This window comes from Leptodactylus fuscus, chromosome 1, assembly GCF_031893055.1.
Source record: "Leptodactylus fuscus isolate aLepFus1 chromosome 1, aLepFus1.hap2, whole genome shotgun sequence".
Lineage (NCBI taxonomy): Eukaryota > Metazoa > Chordata > Amphibia > Anura > Leptodactylidae > Leptodactylus > Leptodactylus fuscus.
Genome location: NC_134265.1, coordinates 369,878,252 through 369,896,735, shown reverse-complemented (window position 1 = coordinate 369,896,735; position 18,484 = coordinate 369,878,252). Strand labels below are relative to the sequence as shown.

General features: G+C 46.4%; 1 protein-coding gene across 5 annotated transcripts in view; it reads right to left on the bottom strand.

The window, feature by feature from the left end:
- The window catches only part of DCTN1 (dynactin subunit 1), a 101,934-nt gene extending 83,705 nt beyond the window's left edge, over window positions 1-18,229 (bottom strand). For 3 of the 5 annotated variants that reach the window (XM_075261927.1, XM_075261936.1, XM_075261943.1), the window contains exon 1: window positions 17,964-18,229. In XM_075261927.1, the coding sequence (XP_075118028.1) occupies window positions 17,964-17,996 (33 nt within the window). In that variant the 5' untranslated portion in view covers window positions 17,997-18,229. The remainder of the gene's footprint in view (window positions 1-17,963) is intronic. The other 2 variants (XM_075261947.1, XM_075261956.1) reach the window with 1 other exon arrangement.
- Window positions 18,230-18,484: the final 255 nt, after the last annotated feature.

Genomic DNA, 18,484 nt, shown 5'->3' with positions numbered 1-18,484 from the left:
CTTATACGATGTCATTCTACCATATCACCTCCATGTATACTCCTTATATGACATCATTATACCATATCACCTCCATGTATACTCCTTATATGACGTCATTATACCATATCACCTCCATGTATACTCCTTATATGACTTCATTATACTATATCCCCTCATGTATACTACTTATATGACGTCATTATACCATATCACCTCCATGTATACTCCTTATATGACTTCATTATACTATATCCCCTCCATGTATACTCCTTATATGACGTCATTATACCGTATCACCTCCATGTATACTCCTTATATGACTTCATTATACTATATCCCCTCCATGTATACTCCTTATATGACGTCATTATACCATATCACCTCCATGTATACTCCTTATATGACGTCATTATATCATATTACCTCCATGTATACTCCTTATATGACTTCATTACACTATATCCCCTCCATGTATACTCCTTATATGACGTCATTACACTATATCCCCTCATGTATACTCCTTATACGATGTCATTCTACCATATCACCTCCATGTATACTCCTTATATGACGTCATTATACCATATCCCCTCATGTATACTCCTTATACGATGTCATTCTACCATATCACCTCCATGTATACTCCTTATATGACGTCATTATACCATATCCCCTCCATGTATACTCCTTATATGACGTCATTACACTATATCCCCCCCATGTATACTCCTTATATGACGTCATTATACCATATCCCCTCCATGTATACTCCTTATATGACGTCATTACACTATATCCCCCCCCATGTATACTCCTTATATGACATCATTATACCATATCTCCTCCATGTATACTCCTTATATGACGTTATTACACTGTATCCCCTCCATGTATACTCCTTATATGACATCATAATACTATATCCCCTCCATGTATACTCCTTATATGACGTCATTACACTATATCCCCTCCATGTATACTCCTTATATGACGTCATTACACTATATCCCCTCCATGTATACTCCTTATATGACATCATTATACCATATCACCTCCATGTATACTCCTTATATGACGTAATTCTACCATATCCCCTCCATGTATACTCCTTATATGACATCATTATACCATATCCCCTCCGTGTATTCTCCTTATATGACGTCATTATACCATATCCCCTCCATGTATACTCCTTATACGACGTCATTATACCATATCCCCTCCATGTATACTCCTTATATGACGTTATTACACTATATCCCCTCCATGTATACTCCTTATATGACGTCATTATACTATATCCCCTCATGTATACTACTTATATGACGTCATTATACCATATCACCTCCATGTATACTCCTTATATGACTTCATTATACTATATCCCCTCCATGTATACTCCTTATATGACGTCATTATACCGTATCACCTCCATGTATACTCCTTATATGACTTCATTATACTATATCCCCTCCATGTATACTCCTTATATGACGTCATTATACCATATCACCTCCATGTATACTCCTTATATGACGTCATTATATCATATCACCTCCATGTATACTCCTTATATGACTTCATTACACTATATCCCCTCCATGTATACTCCTTATATGACGTCATTACACTATATCCCCTCATGTATACTCCTTATACGATGTCATTCTACCATATCACCTCCATGTATACTCCTTATATGACGTCATTATACCATATCCCCTCATGTATACTCCTTATACGATGTCATTCTACCATATCACCTCCATGTATACTCCTTATATGACGTCATTATACCATATCCCCTCCATGTATACTCCTTATATGACGTCATTACACTATATCCCCCCCATGTATACTCCTTATATGACGTCATTATACCATATCCCCTCCATGTATACTCCTTATATGACGTCATTACACTATATCCCCCCCCATGTATACTCCTTATATGACATCATTATACCATATCTCCTCCATGTATACTCCTTATATGACGTTATTACACTGTATCCCCTCCATGTATACTCCTTATATGACATCATAATACTATATCCCCTCCATGTATACTCCTTATATGACGTCATTACACTATATCCCCTCCATGTATACTCCTTATATGACGTCATTACACTATATCCCCTCCATGTATACTCCTTATATGACATCATTATACCATATCACCTCCATGTATACTCCTTATATGACGTAATTCTACCATATCCCCTCCATGTATACTCCTTATATGACATCATTATACCATATCCCCTCCGTGTATTCTCCTTATATGACGTCATTATACCATATCCCCTCCATGTATACTCCTTATACGACGTCATTATACCATATCCCCTCCATGTATACTCCTTATATGACGTTATTACACTATATCCCCTCCATGTATACTCCTTATATGACGTCATTATACTATATCCCCTCCATGTATACTCCTTATATGACATCATTATACCATATCCCCTCCATGTATACTCCTTATATGACGTCATTATACCATATCACCTCCGTGTATACTCCTTATACGACGTCATTATACCATATCTCCTCCATGTATACTCCTTATACGACGTCATTCTACCATATCACCTCCATGTATACTCCTTATATAACATCATTATACCATATCCCCTCCATGTATACTCCTTATATAACATCATTATACCATATCCCCTCCATGTATACTCCTTATATGACATCATTATACCATATCCCCTCCATGTATACTCCTTATATGACTTCATTATACCATATCTCCTCCATGTATACTCCTTATATCACATCATTATACCATATCCCCTCCATGTATACTCCTTATATGACGTCATTACACTATATCCCCTCCATGTATACTCCTTATATGACATCATTATACCATATCCCCTCCATGTATACTCCTTATATGACTTCATTATACCATATCCCCTCCATGTATACTCCTTATATGACTTCATTATACCATATCCCCTCCATGTATACTCCTTATATGACATCATTATACTATATCACCTCCATGTATACTCCTTATATGACGTTATTACACTATATCCCCTCCATGTATACTCCTTATATGACTTCATTATACTATATCCCCTCCATGTATACTCCTTATACGACATCATTATACCATATCACCTCCATGTATACTCCTTATATGACTTCATTATACTATATCCCCTCATGTATACTCCTTATATGACATCATTATACTATATCACCTCCATGTATACTCCTTATATGACTTCATTATACTATATCCCCTCCATGTATACTCCTTATATGACGTCATTATACCATATCACCTCCATGTATACTCCTTATATGACGTCATTATATCATATCACCTCCATGTATACTCCTTATATGACTTCATTATACTATATCCCCTCCATGTATACTCCTTATATGACGTCATTACACTATATCCCCTCATGTATACTCCTTATACGATGTCATTCTACCATATCCCCTCCATGTATACTCCTTATATGACGTCATTATACCATATCACCTCCATGTATACTCCTTATATGACTTCATTATACTATATCCCCTCCATGTATACTCCTTATATGACGTCATTATACCATATCCCCTCCATGTATACTCCTTATATGACTTCATTATACTATATCCCCTCCATGTATACTCCTTATATGACATCATTATACTATATCCCCTCCATGTATACTCCTTATACGACATCATTATACCATATCACCTCCATGTATACTCCTTATATGACTTCATTATACTATATCCCCTCCATGTATACTCCTTATATGACATCATTACACTATATCACCTCCATGTATACTCCTTATATGACGTCATTATACTATATCCCCTCATGTATACTCCTTATATGACGTTATTACACTATATCCCCTCCATGTATACTCCTTATACGATGTCATTCTACCATATCACCTCCATGTATTCTCCTTATATGACATCATTATACCATATCCCCTCCATGTATACTCCTTATATGGCTTCATTATACTATATCCCCTCCATGTATACTCCTTATATGACATCATTATACTATATCCCCTCCATGTATACTTTTTATACGACATCATTATACCATATCACCTCCATGTATACTCCTTATATGACATCATTATACTATATCCCCTCCATGTATACTCCTTATATGACATCATTATACTATATCCCCTCCATGTATACTCCTTATACGACATCATTATACCATATCCCCTCCATGTATACTCCTAATATGATGTCATTATACTATATCCCCTCCATGTATACTCCTTATATAACATCATTATACCATATCCCCTCCATGTATACTCCTTATATAACATCATTATACCATATCCCCTCAATGTATACTCCTTATATGACATCATTATACCATATCCCCTCCATGTATACTCCTTATATGACTTCATTATACCATATCCCCTCCATGTATACTCCTTATATGACATCATTATACTATATCACCTCCATGTATACTCCTTATATGACGTTATTACACTATATCCCCTCCATGTATACTCCTTATATGACTTCATTATACTATATCCCCTCCATGTATACTCCTTATACGACATCATTATACCATATCACCTCCATGTATACTCCTTATATGACTTCATTATACTATATCCCCTCATGTATACTCCTTATATGACATCATTATACTATATCACCTCCATGTATACTCCTTATATGACGTTATTACACTATATCCCCTCCATGTATACTCCTTATATGACTTCATTATACTATATCCCCTCCATGTATACTCCTTATACGACATCATTATACCATATCACCTCCATGTATACTCCTTATATGACTTCATTATACTATATCCCCTCCATGTATACTCCTTATATGACGTTATTACACTATATCCCCTCCATGTATACTCCTTATACGATGTCATTCTACCATATCACCTCCATGTATACTCCTTATACGACATCATTATACCATATCACCTCCATGTATACTCCTTATATGACGTCATTATACTATATCCCCTCATGTATACTCCTTATATGACGTTATTACACTATATCCCCTCCATGTATACTCCTTATACGATGTCATTCTACCATATCACCTCCATGTATTCTCCTTATATGACATCATTATACCATATCCCCTCCATGTATACTCCTTATATGGCTTCATTATACTATATCCCCTCCATGTATACTCCTTATATGACATCATTATACTATATCCCCTCCATGTATACTTTTTATACGACATCATTATACCATATCACCTCCATGTATACTCCTTATATGACATCATTATACTATATCCCCTCCATGTATACTCCTTATATGACATCATTATACTATATCCCCTCCATGTATACTCCTTATACGACATCATTATACCATATCCCCTCCATGTATACTCCTAATATGATGTCATTATACTATATCCCCTCCATGTATACTCCTTATATAACATCATTATACCATATCCCCTCCATGTATACTCCTTATATAACATCATTATACCATATCCCCTCCATGTATACTCCTTATATGACATCATTATACCATATCCCCTCCATGTATACTCCTTATATGACTTCATTATACCATATCCCCTCCATGTATACTCCTTATATGACATCATTATACTATATCACCTCCATGTATACTCCTTATATGACGTTATTACACTATATCCCCTCCATGTATACTCCTTATATGACTTCATTATACTATATCCCCTCCATGTATACTCCTTATACGACATCATTATACCATATCACCTCCATGTATACTCCTTATATGACTTCATTATACTATATCCCCTCATGTATACTCCTTATATGACATCATTATACTATATCACCTCCATGTATACTCCTTATATGACGTTATTACACTATATCCCCTCCATGTATACTCCTTATATGACTTCATTATACTATATCCCCTCCATGTATACTCCTTATACGACATCATTATACCATATCACCTCCATGTATACTCCTTATATGACTTCATTATACTATATCCCCTCCATGTATACTCCTTATATGACGTTATTACACTATATCCCCTCCATGTATACTCCTTATACGATGTCATTCTACCATATCACCTCCATGTATACTCCTTATATGACATCATTATACTATATCACCTCCATGTATACTCCTTATATGACATCATTATACTATATCACCTCCATGTATACTCCTTATATGACATCATTATCCATTTCAGTACCGGGCCAATTTGTGGTCCAGGCAAAGAGAAAAGAAAGAGGAGCTGCCATGGGCACTGGTCTGGCCCTGAGCTATGCAAATCTGTCCATGGCCAATTTTGAGACTATCTATATTTTCTCTGGTCACCCAACATCAAATATTATAAAAGATCTAGTGATGACTTGCTATTCATTTGGGCGGGGTCTCTGGACAGTTTTGACGCTTATTGTCACTATCTCAACAACAATACCCTTGGAATTGGAACTCTCTGGAAAATCTCATGAGACGACTATTGAATACCCCGATCTCCTCCTCATCAGCGAGGGTGGTCGTGTCTGTACAGAAACTTACTTCCAGGACGTTGATTGCAACAATTTGCTGCATTTCAATAGTCTCCAGTATGCAGAACGGAAGCAGAACATTCCTTTTGGACAGTTCTGTCGCCTTAGATGGAACTGTACTCGAGACGATGATGACACCAAGCAATGTGCTGTTCTAGTAAACCGTATCCCTGTCAGACCATCCAAGCAGCCAAAGATAAAGCAGCAGGCAACATGGCCCAGGCCGACTGTCTGGTATCCCATCCTAAGACGTTGGACAAAGATTCTCATTGCAATTTCATGACAACGTCCGGTTCGGTTCATAAGGAGATATACGGGGGATTTGGAATAAGCAGTGGCATGTCGTCCTGCACGAGCCCTTCCTCGGAGGCATGCTGCCTGTCACACCAGCCCAAATCCCTAAAATAGCACTGAGCAGGCTCAATCCGATAAATAGGTGCAATAGTGCACTGAGCACAAGTGCTCCAGATGTGGTGGCAAGACGTGTAAGTGTTGTTCATCCATCAGTCGGCGCCTTGCCTGCGTACACAGCTTCACTACTTACATTTCATCTAAGGCTCCATCTAGGCTGCTCGTCCTCTTGGCTGATCTATGTGCTGCTGTGCCCTTGTGGCCGCACAATTAGATGTTTAAAGGGATCCTATTAAGAAAGTCTCTTCTTCTCCTACCTTTACATGTCTTCTCCGGGCCGCCGTTCCGTAGCAATCCTGGTTTTCGGCGGTATGCAAATGAGTTCTCTCGCAGCACTGGGGGCGTCCCCAATGCTGTGAGAGAACCCTCCAGCGCCGCCTCCATCTTCTTCAGGAACGGGCTCTCTTCACGTGTTTTTCTGGCGGTGGCTTCAAAGTTCTAGGCCTTGGGTAGCCGACTGCGCATGCCCGCCGGCCACAAGAAAATTGCTGCTTACAATATGGTGTAAGCAGCCATTTTCTTGTGGCCCGCGGGCATGCGCAGTCCGCTCCACAAGGCCTAGAAGTTTGAAGCCACCACCAGAAGAAGACGCGAAGAGAGCCCGTTCCAGACAAAGATGGAGGTGACGCTGGAGGGTTCTCTCGCAGCATTGGGGACGCCCTCAGTGCTGTTTGAACGCTGGGGCCCGCCCCCAGTGCTGCGAGAGAACTCATTTGCATACCAACGAAAACCCAGATTTCTATGGAACGGCGGCGCGGAGAAGATATCTAATGGTAGGAGAAGAAGAGACTTTCTTAAAGGGATTCTACCGTTAAAAATCTTTTTTTCTGTGGCTAACACGTCGGAATAGCCTTTAGAAAGGCTATTCGTCTCTTACCTTTAGATGGGATCTCCGCCGCGCCGTTCCTTAGTAATACCGTTTTTTTAATGGTATGTAAATTAGTTCTTTGGCAGCGATGGGGGTGGGCCCCAGCGCTGAAAATGCGATGAGGGCGTCCCCACCGCTGCCTGAGAACAGGATCCTGCGCCGCCTCTATCTGCTGCTGGATCCTCCCCTTCTTTCTTCGTCTTTCTTCAGCGGCTTCACCTCTGTCAGCTCTGACACTAGTAGAGCCGACTACGCATGCGCGGCCATAGATCAGAGGCCACAATTGCGCGCATGCACAGTTGGCTCTACTAGTGTCTCAGTGGCAGAGCCAACTGCGCAGGCGTCAGAAGAAAGAAGGGGAGGATCCAGCAGAAGACAGAGGCGGCACAGCAGTGTCAGCTTGATCTGACACCGCTCCTAGTCTATTCATACCTCTCTGGCGGATTTGCGCAGGTGCATCACGTCAGGCGGCATCGGCTTTCTCTGTTGCCTCCCCTGAGTCAGTACTTTGAGGATTGCGCATGCGCAGCACTCCAGACTCCTCCACTCCCTTAGGGCCCGTTCACACAGGCACAGAGGGGGCGGACTATGGCACGGAATCCACGTCATAATCCGCCCCCTCACAATGGTGGTCTATGGAGACCGCTCGCAATCTTTTTTCCGTGAGTGCCAACGTGCCGCTCACAGAAAAAAAGTAGTGAGCTGGCCTTTCTTCAGGCAGATTCTGCGGCTCATTGAGCCTCGGTGTCCGCCTCGCGCCAGCACCCTCTGGACCATTCATTTTGGGCCTACTCCGGAGCAGGAAACCGCGATTAAAAGTCACGGCAAGCGTCAAAATCAGAACCAAAATACGTTATTACACACACATGCGAACTAAGCCTTATGCTGTTGTTCAGAGTGAGTGCCGAACACAGCCGACGCGATTGCGCATGGCCTTTGGCACACTCATGCCCATTCACATCGAATGGGACGCTGAAGACATGATTGGCGCTGGTGATAGGAATATATGCGGAACTTGATATTTAAGGATTTGGCAATTGCCACTTCTGTACGCCGTCACTTAAAGGGATCCTATCAGTCAGACACAATTTTTTGTAGGTACCACGTCAGAATAGCCTTAAGAAAGGCTACTCGTCTCCTACCTTTTGTCGTCTTCTCTGCGCCACCGTTCGTCTACAATCCCGGTTCTTGACGGTATGTAAATGAGTTCTTTCGCAGCACTGGGGGCGGACCCTAGTGCTCAGACAGCACTGGGGGCGGCCCCAATGCTGTGAGAGAACTCTCTCCAGCGCCCCCTCCTCTTCTTCAGCACCATCATCTTCAGCCTCTTCTGGCAGTGGCTTGTAACTTCTAAGGCTTCGGGCAGAGTGGACTGCGCATGTCCACAGGCCACGAGAAAATGGCCGCTTGCACAGCGCCATTATCTTTTTTGCCTAGAAACGACCCTGCTGCCTTCCCTGAAGACTCTCTTATCTGCTCATAGGACCCGCACACCGTGTCACCTACCCTCCCCAACTTGCCACCACTGTGACATACTTATGTGGGGGAAAGGCATTATTGTTTGTGGGGGAACCCCTTAACACTCGTTCACATGTGGAATATAAAGAGAAATTAAGGCAGCCTTCCGCCTCAGCCCTCTCCGTTTTCTGACTCCCTCCTTTCACTTGCTGGTTAGGCTTAGCGGAGTGGCTCACAATGCGGGCCCTGTGGTTGATCAGCAGCGGAATCGGCAGGATGATCGAGCAGGAAACATCTGGGGGGAGCGCCATTATCATTTTTGCCTAGAAACGACCCTGCTGCCTTCCCTGAAGACTCTCTTATCTGCTCAGAGGACATATCCTGGAGCATTGAGCTGTGCGATCAGTGTCAGGTTCAGCAGCGGCGCCAGCTACATGAAGGTGTTACACAGACTCTACAGCAGCAAAATGGTGGGGAAATTTTCAATGAAGCTTTTAGAAAGTTGCTTGAAAGGAAGGTCAGCAGATAAACCGAATGCCAGGACCTTGTAGAGGGGATTCTACAGTTTCCATATACCCCAATGGTATTCAGCTGTGGAGCCCCAACATCATGTAAATTACCTGGGCAATACTGTCCTGTGCTAGAGGGGGCTTAGACCTCACCAGACACCGGGGGCCTACATGTGACCGCCATCTGAATGGTCTCTGGTAATCTGGAATTTTTTCCGATAATCTGGATTTGTCTCTAGCAATCTGAAATAGTTTCTATAATCTGGAATTATCTGTGATAATCTGGATTTGTCTCTGGTTATCTGGAATAATCTTTGATAATCCAGAATTGGCTATGATAATTTGATTCACAGACAGTCTATGGGACTTTGGAGCACATAATAGATGAGATAATTGCTCGCAGATGTTCCGGTTTTGGCTCGGCGCTCCGATCTCTGCCATTTCCCACATGTAATTTGTGAATTATGGTGCTTTTTATTTACCACAATGAATCCGGGGCGGTTATAATAGCAGAGAAGTCTCCTAGGGCAGATTATCCATAATTAATAGATCATCTGCTTGTCACGTCCCGTATCACAGCCGCTGGAGATTAACTCTTCAGGTGACCGCACCATTTTTTTATTTTTTTTTTGGGAAATGAGGCAGAGGAGCCGGGGTGAGTCAGGAGAGCCGGGGTGAGGCAGAGGAGCCGGGGTGAGGCAGAGGAGCCGGGGTGAGGGTAAGGCAGAGGAGCCGGGGTGAGGCAGAGGAGCCGGGGTGAGGGTAAGGCAGAGGAGCCGGGGTGAGGCAGAGGAGCCGGGGTGAAGCAGAGGAGCCGGGGTGAAGCAGAGGAGCCGGGGTGAGGCAGAGGAGCCGGGGTGAGGGTAAGGCATGGGAGCCGGGGTGAGGCAGAGGAGCCGGGGTGAAGCAGAGGAGCCGGGGTGAGATAGAGTAGAGGAGCCAGGGTGAGGAAGAGGAGCCGGGGTGAGGTAGAGGAGCCGGGGTGAGGTAGAGGAGCCGGGTTGAGGTAGAGGAGTCGGGGTGAGAAAGAAGAGCCGGGGTGAGGTAGAGGAGCCGGGGTGAGGTAGAGGAGTCGGGGTGAGGTAGAGGAGCCGGGGTGAGGTAGAGGAGAGGAGCCGGGGTGAGAAAGAGGAGCCGGGGTGAGAAAGAGGAGCCGGGGTGAGGCAGAGGAGCCGGGGTGAGGCAGGAGAGCCGGGGTGAGGCAGAGAAGCCGGGGTGAGGCAGGAGAGCCGGGGTGAGGCAGAGAAGCCGAGGTGAGGCAGAGAAGCTGAGGTGAGGCAGAAGAGCCAGGGTGAGGCAGAAGAGTCGGGGTGAGGCAGAGCAGAGGAGCCGGGGTGAAACAGAGCAGAGGAGCTGGGGTGAGACAGAGCAGAGGAGCCGGGGTGAGACAGAGCAGAGGAGCCGTAGTGAGGCAGAGGAGCCGGGGTGAGGCAGAGGAGCCGGGGTGAGGCAGGAGAGCCGGGGTGAGGCAGGAGAGTCGGGGTGAGGCAGAGAAGCCGAGGTGAGGCAGAAGAGCCGGGGTGAGGCAGAAGAGCCAGGGTGAGGCAGAAGAGCCGGGGTGAGGCAGAAGAGTCGGGGTGAGGCAGAGCAGAGGAGCCGGGGTGAGACAGAGCAGAGGAGCCGGGGTGAGACAGAGCAGAGGAGCCGGGGTGAGACAGAGCAGAGGAGCCGTAGTGAGGCAGAGGACCCAGGGTGAGGTAGAGGAGTCGGGGTGAGGCAGAGGACCCAGGGTGAGGTAGAGGAGCCGGGGTGAGGCAGAGGAGCCGGGGTGAGGCAGAGGAGCTGGGGTGAGGCAGAGGACCCAGGGTGAGGCAGAGGACCCAGGGTGAGGCAGAGGAGTCGGGGTGAGGCAGAGGACCCAGGGTGAGGTAGAGGAGCCGGGATGAGGTAGAGGAGCCGGGGTGAGGCAGAAGAGCCGAGGTGAGGCAGAAGAGCCGAGGTGAAGCAGAAGAGCCGGGATGAGGCAGAGGAGCCGGGGTGAGGCAGAGGAGCCGAGGTGAGGCACAAGAGCCGGGGTGAGGTAGAGGAGCCGGGGTGAGGCAGAAGAGCCAAGGTGAAGCAGAAGAGCTGAGGTGAGGCAGAAGAGCCGGGGTGAGGTAGAGGAGCCGGGGTGAGGAAGAAGAGCCGGGGTGAGGCAGAAGAGCTGGGGTGAGGTAGAGGAGCCGGGGTGAGGCAGGAGAGTCGGGGTGAGGCAGGAGAGTCGGGGTGAGGCAGAGGAGCCGAGGTGAGGCAGAAGAGCCGGGGTGAGGCAGCAGAGTCGGGGTGAGGCAGAGAAGCCGGGGTGAGATAGATGAGCTGAGGTGAGGTAGGCAATTCAGAATGAGGTGAGATGAATGAAGAGTCCCTGGAGGTCCGCCAGGTGTCCATTGTTATTATACTGAAAGCTGTGGAGGAAAAGATCGTCTGTGCAGGAATTTTTACCCACCAATTTTAGGTGGACGCTGTGGCCCCTACAGAGACTCTGGTGCAGATGTGAATGTAGCCTAGGCTAGTATTCACACATATGGATTTACGGAACGCCCTTCTGACCATAGAGCACTACGGTACCGGCACCGTAAGCTGTTTACACCGGGCACAGATCGAGAAAGCCGACAGTGCGCTGAATTCAGCGCACTGTCGGCTTTCTGGCAGTATATAACACTGCATGTGCCCAAAAGTGGTGAAAGGTCCTCTTTAAGTGAATTTTTCAGCTCGTAGAAAAAAATAAGTGTCATTGCTTCACCTGGCAGAAAAAAGTATTCCAGAAAGTATGAAGGGGCCCGGCAGCAGTCCTGTGTAAGGAAAGAAGCGGGACTAGACTCCTGGCTGCAGCAGTCCTGTGTAAGGAAAGATGCAGTCATGTTAAAGGGGTTCTCTACATGTTACAGGGGTTCTCTACATGTTATAGGGGTTCTCTACTGTAAGAGCAGTCATGTTACAGGGGTTCTCTACATGTTACAGGGGTTCTCTACATGTTATAGGGGTTCTGTACTGTAAGAGCAGTCATGTTACAGGGGTTCTCTACATGTTACAGGGGTTCTCTACATGTTACAGGGGTTCTCTACATGTTATAGGGGTTCTCTACTGTAAGAGCAGTCATATTACAGGGGTTCTCTACATGTTACAGGGGTTCTCTAGATGTTACAGGGCTTCTCTACATGTTACAGGGGTTCTCTACATGTTATAGGGCTTCTCTACATGTTACATGGGTTCTCTACATGTTATAGGGCTTCTCTATATGTTACAGGGCTTCTCTACATGTTACAGGGGTTCTCTAAATGTTACAAGGTTTCTCGACATGTTACAGGGGTTCTCTACATGTTACAGGGTTTCTCGACATGTTATAGAGGTTTTCTACTGTAAGAAAGGTCATGTTACAGGGGTTCTCTACATGTTATAGGGCTTCTCTACATGTTACATGGGTTCTCTACATGTTACAGGGGTTCTCTACATGTTACATGGGTTCTCTACATGTTATAGGGCTTCTCTACATGTTACAGTGGTTCTCTACATGTTACAGGGGTTCTCTACTGTAAGAGCAGTCATGTTACAGGGGTTCTCTACATGTTATAGGGGTTCTCTACATGTTACAGGGCTTCTCTACATGTTATAGGGCTTCTCTACATGTTACAGGGGTTCTCTACATGTTATAGGGGTTCTCTACTGTAAGAGCAGTCATGTTATAGGGGTTCTCTACATGTTACAGGGGTTCTCTACATGTTACAGGGGTTCTCTACATGTTACAGGGGTTTTCTACATGTTACAGGGGTTCTCTACATGTTACAGGAGTTCTCTACATGTTACAGGGGTTCTCTACATGTTACAGGGGTTCTCTACATGTTACAGGGGTTTTCTACATGTTACAGGGGTTCTCTACATGTTACAGGGGTTCTCTACATGTTACAGGAGTTCTCTACTGTAAGAGCAGTCACCCTATAGAGTTTCTAGCTTTCCGCTGGTCAGTGGTTCGGATTCCTGCGTCTCATTTTCTGCTCCGCAGGGGGTTAGGAGTGACTGTGGGGGTGACAATCCTACTACTAATATTATACATGTGACAGTTTGGATGTTTGTTCCTCAATCACATAAACCACTGAGCGGATTTGGATGAGATTTGACCCAAAGATACTCTGTAACCTGGAGTAACACATTGGCTACTTTGTATCCCGGTAAATGACATGGCTTCACTACTGTTCTGGATTTATGGTCACATACTATATTACATGTCCCATAGATACTCTGTAACCTGGAGTAACACATCGGCTACTTTGTATCCCGGTAAATGACATGGCTTCACTACTGTTCTGGATTTATGGTCACATACTATATTACATGTCCCATAGATACTCTATAACCTGGAGTAACACATCGGCTACTTTGTATTCCGGTAAATGACATGGCTTCACTACTGTTCTGGATTTATGGTCACATACTATATTATATGTCCCATAGATACTCTGTAACCTGGAGTAACACATTGGCTACTTTGTATCTGGGTACATGACATGGCTTCACTACTGTTCTGGATTTATGGTCACATACTATATTACACTGCTCCTGCAGCCGCTTATCTCAGCTCCCAGGTCTGTTATCTCTCTATGTAACACTCAGCTAACCCTCAGTCCATTGTGTACAAGCATCTGCATATTATCTGATCTGCTCCAGGCAGTGCTGACACACTGGAGGGGAAATCACCTTTACTGCACATTGGCAGTTTGCTGATATTAAACATGGCGGGAAAAAGAAAATTAATTTGTCACAAACAACGAGATCTATGAAGGAGCCAGAAGTCACAGAGTTCTCCTCAAGCGGAGCTGACGAGGATCATCGACGCCAACAACACCCTCATTATATGGCGTCCCAGCGAGCTGCTGAGATACCGGAACAATCACAGGCACGGTGCGAGGAATGAGTTCAGCAGCAGGACAGCTTAAGAGCTGCCGAAACGCCGGAGCAGGCAAACCATGGACGGCAGCAATTTGCGGAATATAGGCGGATCATCGACGCCAACAACACGCAGACGAGGTCACGGGCAGAGTCTTGTATCTCATGTAACCTGTTTGTAGTGAGGACAATACTGAATGGCTAGGAAACGGAAACCTGATGATGTCATCACCATCTTCCAGTTACCATGGCAACTGGCAAGTTCCATTTATAAAAGTTACAATACAAACAAAACCGCGTTGTGGAGCGACGTCCCGAGCGACGTCCCGAGCGGCCGAGACGTTCCCGCTATCACATGACCTGCGGAGGACAATCACTGCTTTATATCTGACGCCAAAAGCTGGCTCAGGAGTCCACGGCACAGCAGATGGCCACCACTAGCCGGCGCCAGCGACTCCTCACGAGGTGTTGTGGGGTCACAGGCCAAACATGACAGGAGGCGTGACTTATAGAAGACGAAGCCTGGGAGGGGTCACATGGACAGTAATATAGTAGTCACCGACCGAGCATCATGAGGTCACACAAGACCAAATAACAAGGAGGGGCGGAGCCATAGCTGGGGTGGGGCCTGCGTGCCTATCAGTAATTAGTATTCCTGCGCTATGCTGACGAGGCACAAGAGGCCGAAACAGCGCTGGCCATAGCTGGGAATCTGCTCCTCTTGGTATAGAAATACTAATTTGGCAATAAACCCGGCACCATGTCAGTAGGCTTATTCACTGAGTCAGGCATGATGTTACGGGGGCTGCCCCTAGAGGGCGCCATACAGAGGCACGGCTCTCCTAATTACATCCAGGAGAAGAGATTTACATATATCAGTATAATAGAGATGCCAGGATCTGTACTATTACCAACAAAAACAGCAACGGCTCTGTAACACCAACCACAAGTGGAAACCATAGGCAGGGAGGGAAAGCAAGACCGCCTACTATCCAGTATACACAGAAGACTCCCCCTAGTGGTGTGTGCAGCCAGCCAGAATATGCAACGAAGCGGAAAGCCTGCAGCAATGAAAGGGTTACTGGAGCAACTCCATATATTAACACTGCTGACACTACTGATATTAACCCCCGCAGTACTACAGGTATCCGCCCCCCCCACTGACACTGCTGATATTAACCCCTGCAGTACTACAGGTATTCCCCCCCACTGACACTGCTGATATTAACCCCCGCAGTACTACAGGTATCCCCCCCCTGCTGACACTGCTGATATTAACCCCCGCAGTACTACAGGTATCCCCCCCCCCACTGACACTGCTGATATTAACCCCCACAGTACTACAGGTATCCCCCCCCCACTGACACTGCTGATATTAACCCCCGCAGTACTACAGGTATTCCCCCCCCCTGCTGTCGCTACGGATATTAACCCCCGCAGCACTACAGGTATCCCCCCCCCTGTCATTACTGATATTAACCCCCGCAGCACTACAGGTATCCCCCCCCCCCTGTCATTACTGATATTAACCCCCGCAGCACTACAGGTATCCCCCCCCTGTCATTACTGATATTAACCCTCGCAGTACTACAGGTATCCCCCCCTGTCATTACTGATATTAACCCCCGCAGTACTACAGGTATCCCCCCCCCTGTCATTACTGATATTAACCCCCGCAGCACTACAGGTATCCCCCCCCTGCTGTCGCTACGGATATTAACCCCCGCAGTACTACAGGTATCCCCCCCTGTCATTACTGATATTAACCCCCGCAGCACTACAGGTATCCCCCCCTGTCATTACTGATATTAACCCCCGCAGCACTACAGGTATCCCCCCCCTGTCATTACTGATATTAACCCCCGCAGTACTACAGGTATCCCCCCCCTGTCATTACTGATATTAACCCCCGCAGTACTACAGGTATCCCCCCCCCTGCCATTACTGATATTAACCCCCGCGGTACTACAGGTATCCCCCCCCTGTCATTACTGATATTAACCCCCGCAGTACTACAGGTATCCCCCCCCATCATTACTGATATTAACCCTCGCAGTACTACAGGTACCCCCCCCGCTGTCATTACTGATATTAACCCCCGCAGTACTGCAGGTATCCCCCCCCCCCGCTGCCATTACTGATATTAACCCCCGCAGTACTACAGGTATCCCCCCGCTGTCATTACTGATATTAACCCTCGCAGTACTACAGGTATCCCCCCCTGTCACTACTGATATTAACCCCCGCAGTACTACAGGTATCCCCCCCCTGTCACTACTGATATTAACCCCCGCAGTACTACAGGTATCCCCCCCCCCGCTGTCACTACTGATATTAACCCCCGCAGTACTACAGGTATCTCCCCCTGTCACTACTGATATTAACCCCCGCAGTACTACAGGTATACCCCCCGCTGTCACTACTGATATTAACCCACGCAGTACTACAGGTATCCCCCCCCTGTCACTACTGATATTAACCCCCGCAGTACTACAGGTATCCCCCCCCCCGCACTATCACTACTGATATTAACCCCCGCAGTACTACAGGTATCCCCCCCCGCTGTCATTACTGATATTAACACCTGCAGTACTACAGGTATCCCCCCCGCTGACACTACTGATATTAACCCCCGCAGTACTACAGGTATCTCCCCCCCCCCGCTGTCACTACTGATATTAACCCCCGCAGTACTACAGGTATCTCCCCGCCCCCCCCTGTCACTACTGATATTAACCCCCGCAGTACTACAGGTATCCCCCCCCCTGTCACTACTGATATTAACCCCCGCAGTACTACAGGTATCCCCCCCCCCCCGCGCTATCACTACTGATATTAACCCTCGCAGTACTCCATATATTGGCATTTACTCCCTATTGATGAATGAGTTGCGCCGTTCCCTCGGACTCCTGGTTCCTGACCCTGGAGGGTATATAGGAGGATATAGATTGTGCTATATGTACCAGTGTGATTCGCCACATCACTACAATGTAGAAGCGACAACTTCCACTGACACCCCACCTTTGACAGTATTCGCCATATCTTAGTGTATGGAATATGCCGCTATTTGTTGCGCAGACCCACAGCACAGCGCCAGGTCCATACCATGTTCATGTGAGCGGCATACAGGTGCGACAATGGTCGGATTGGGCAATGCCACCAGATCAATGTCCGCACCGCCTTATCTTAGGTTGCAGACAAGGCTGTGGGTATATCTAGTGTCGGTGTATGTTGGCGCTATATACATTGTGCTCCCCGCCCCTATAGATTGCATGTCGTGGCGCTGCCACCTGGTCACTTACCCGGCTGTACGTGTGCCTCTTGCTTTGGGCCATGCTGCTGGATCTCTCCTCCTTTATTCAGCTGATTTGTTGTGATCAGACATGGCAGCCGGGGGAGTCAGCGGCTCGGGGCTGGGCTGTGCTCAGCCATGCAGATGCTGCTGTATCTACGTCTAGAGACCCCCGGCATCCTCTCCTGATGCCAGCCTGATGCTGCCCAGTGCTGACATGTCCATCCTAGTGCAGTCCAGGGCTGAGGCCCACCAGGGTCCTAGTGCCGGCCAGATAATCCAGCTCCCTGCTTTATGTGCAAATTCCAGCCCTGCGCCCGGAGAATGCAGCACTGCGCACCTATTGTGGCATCACATCCCAGGCCAGCCTGACAAGACCCTGAATAGGAGGAATGGTGCCAAGTGTCAGCGGCTCCTGGCTGCACATTAACCCTGCAAGGAACTAGTTATATCTGATACTGGGAAAGCTGGGTGACCGCCAACAAGACGGCTAAACCTGCCCAGTGACACAGTATTAACCCCTGCCGAGCT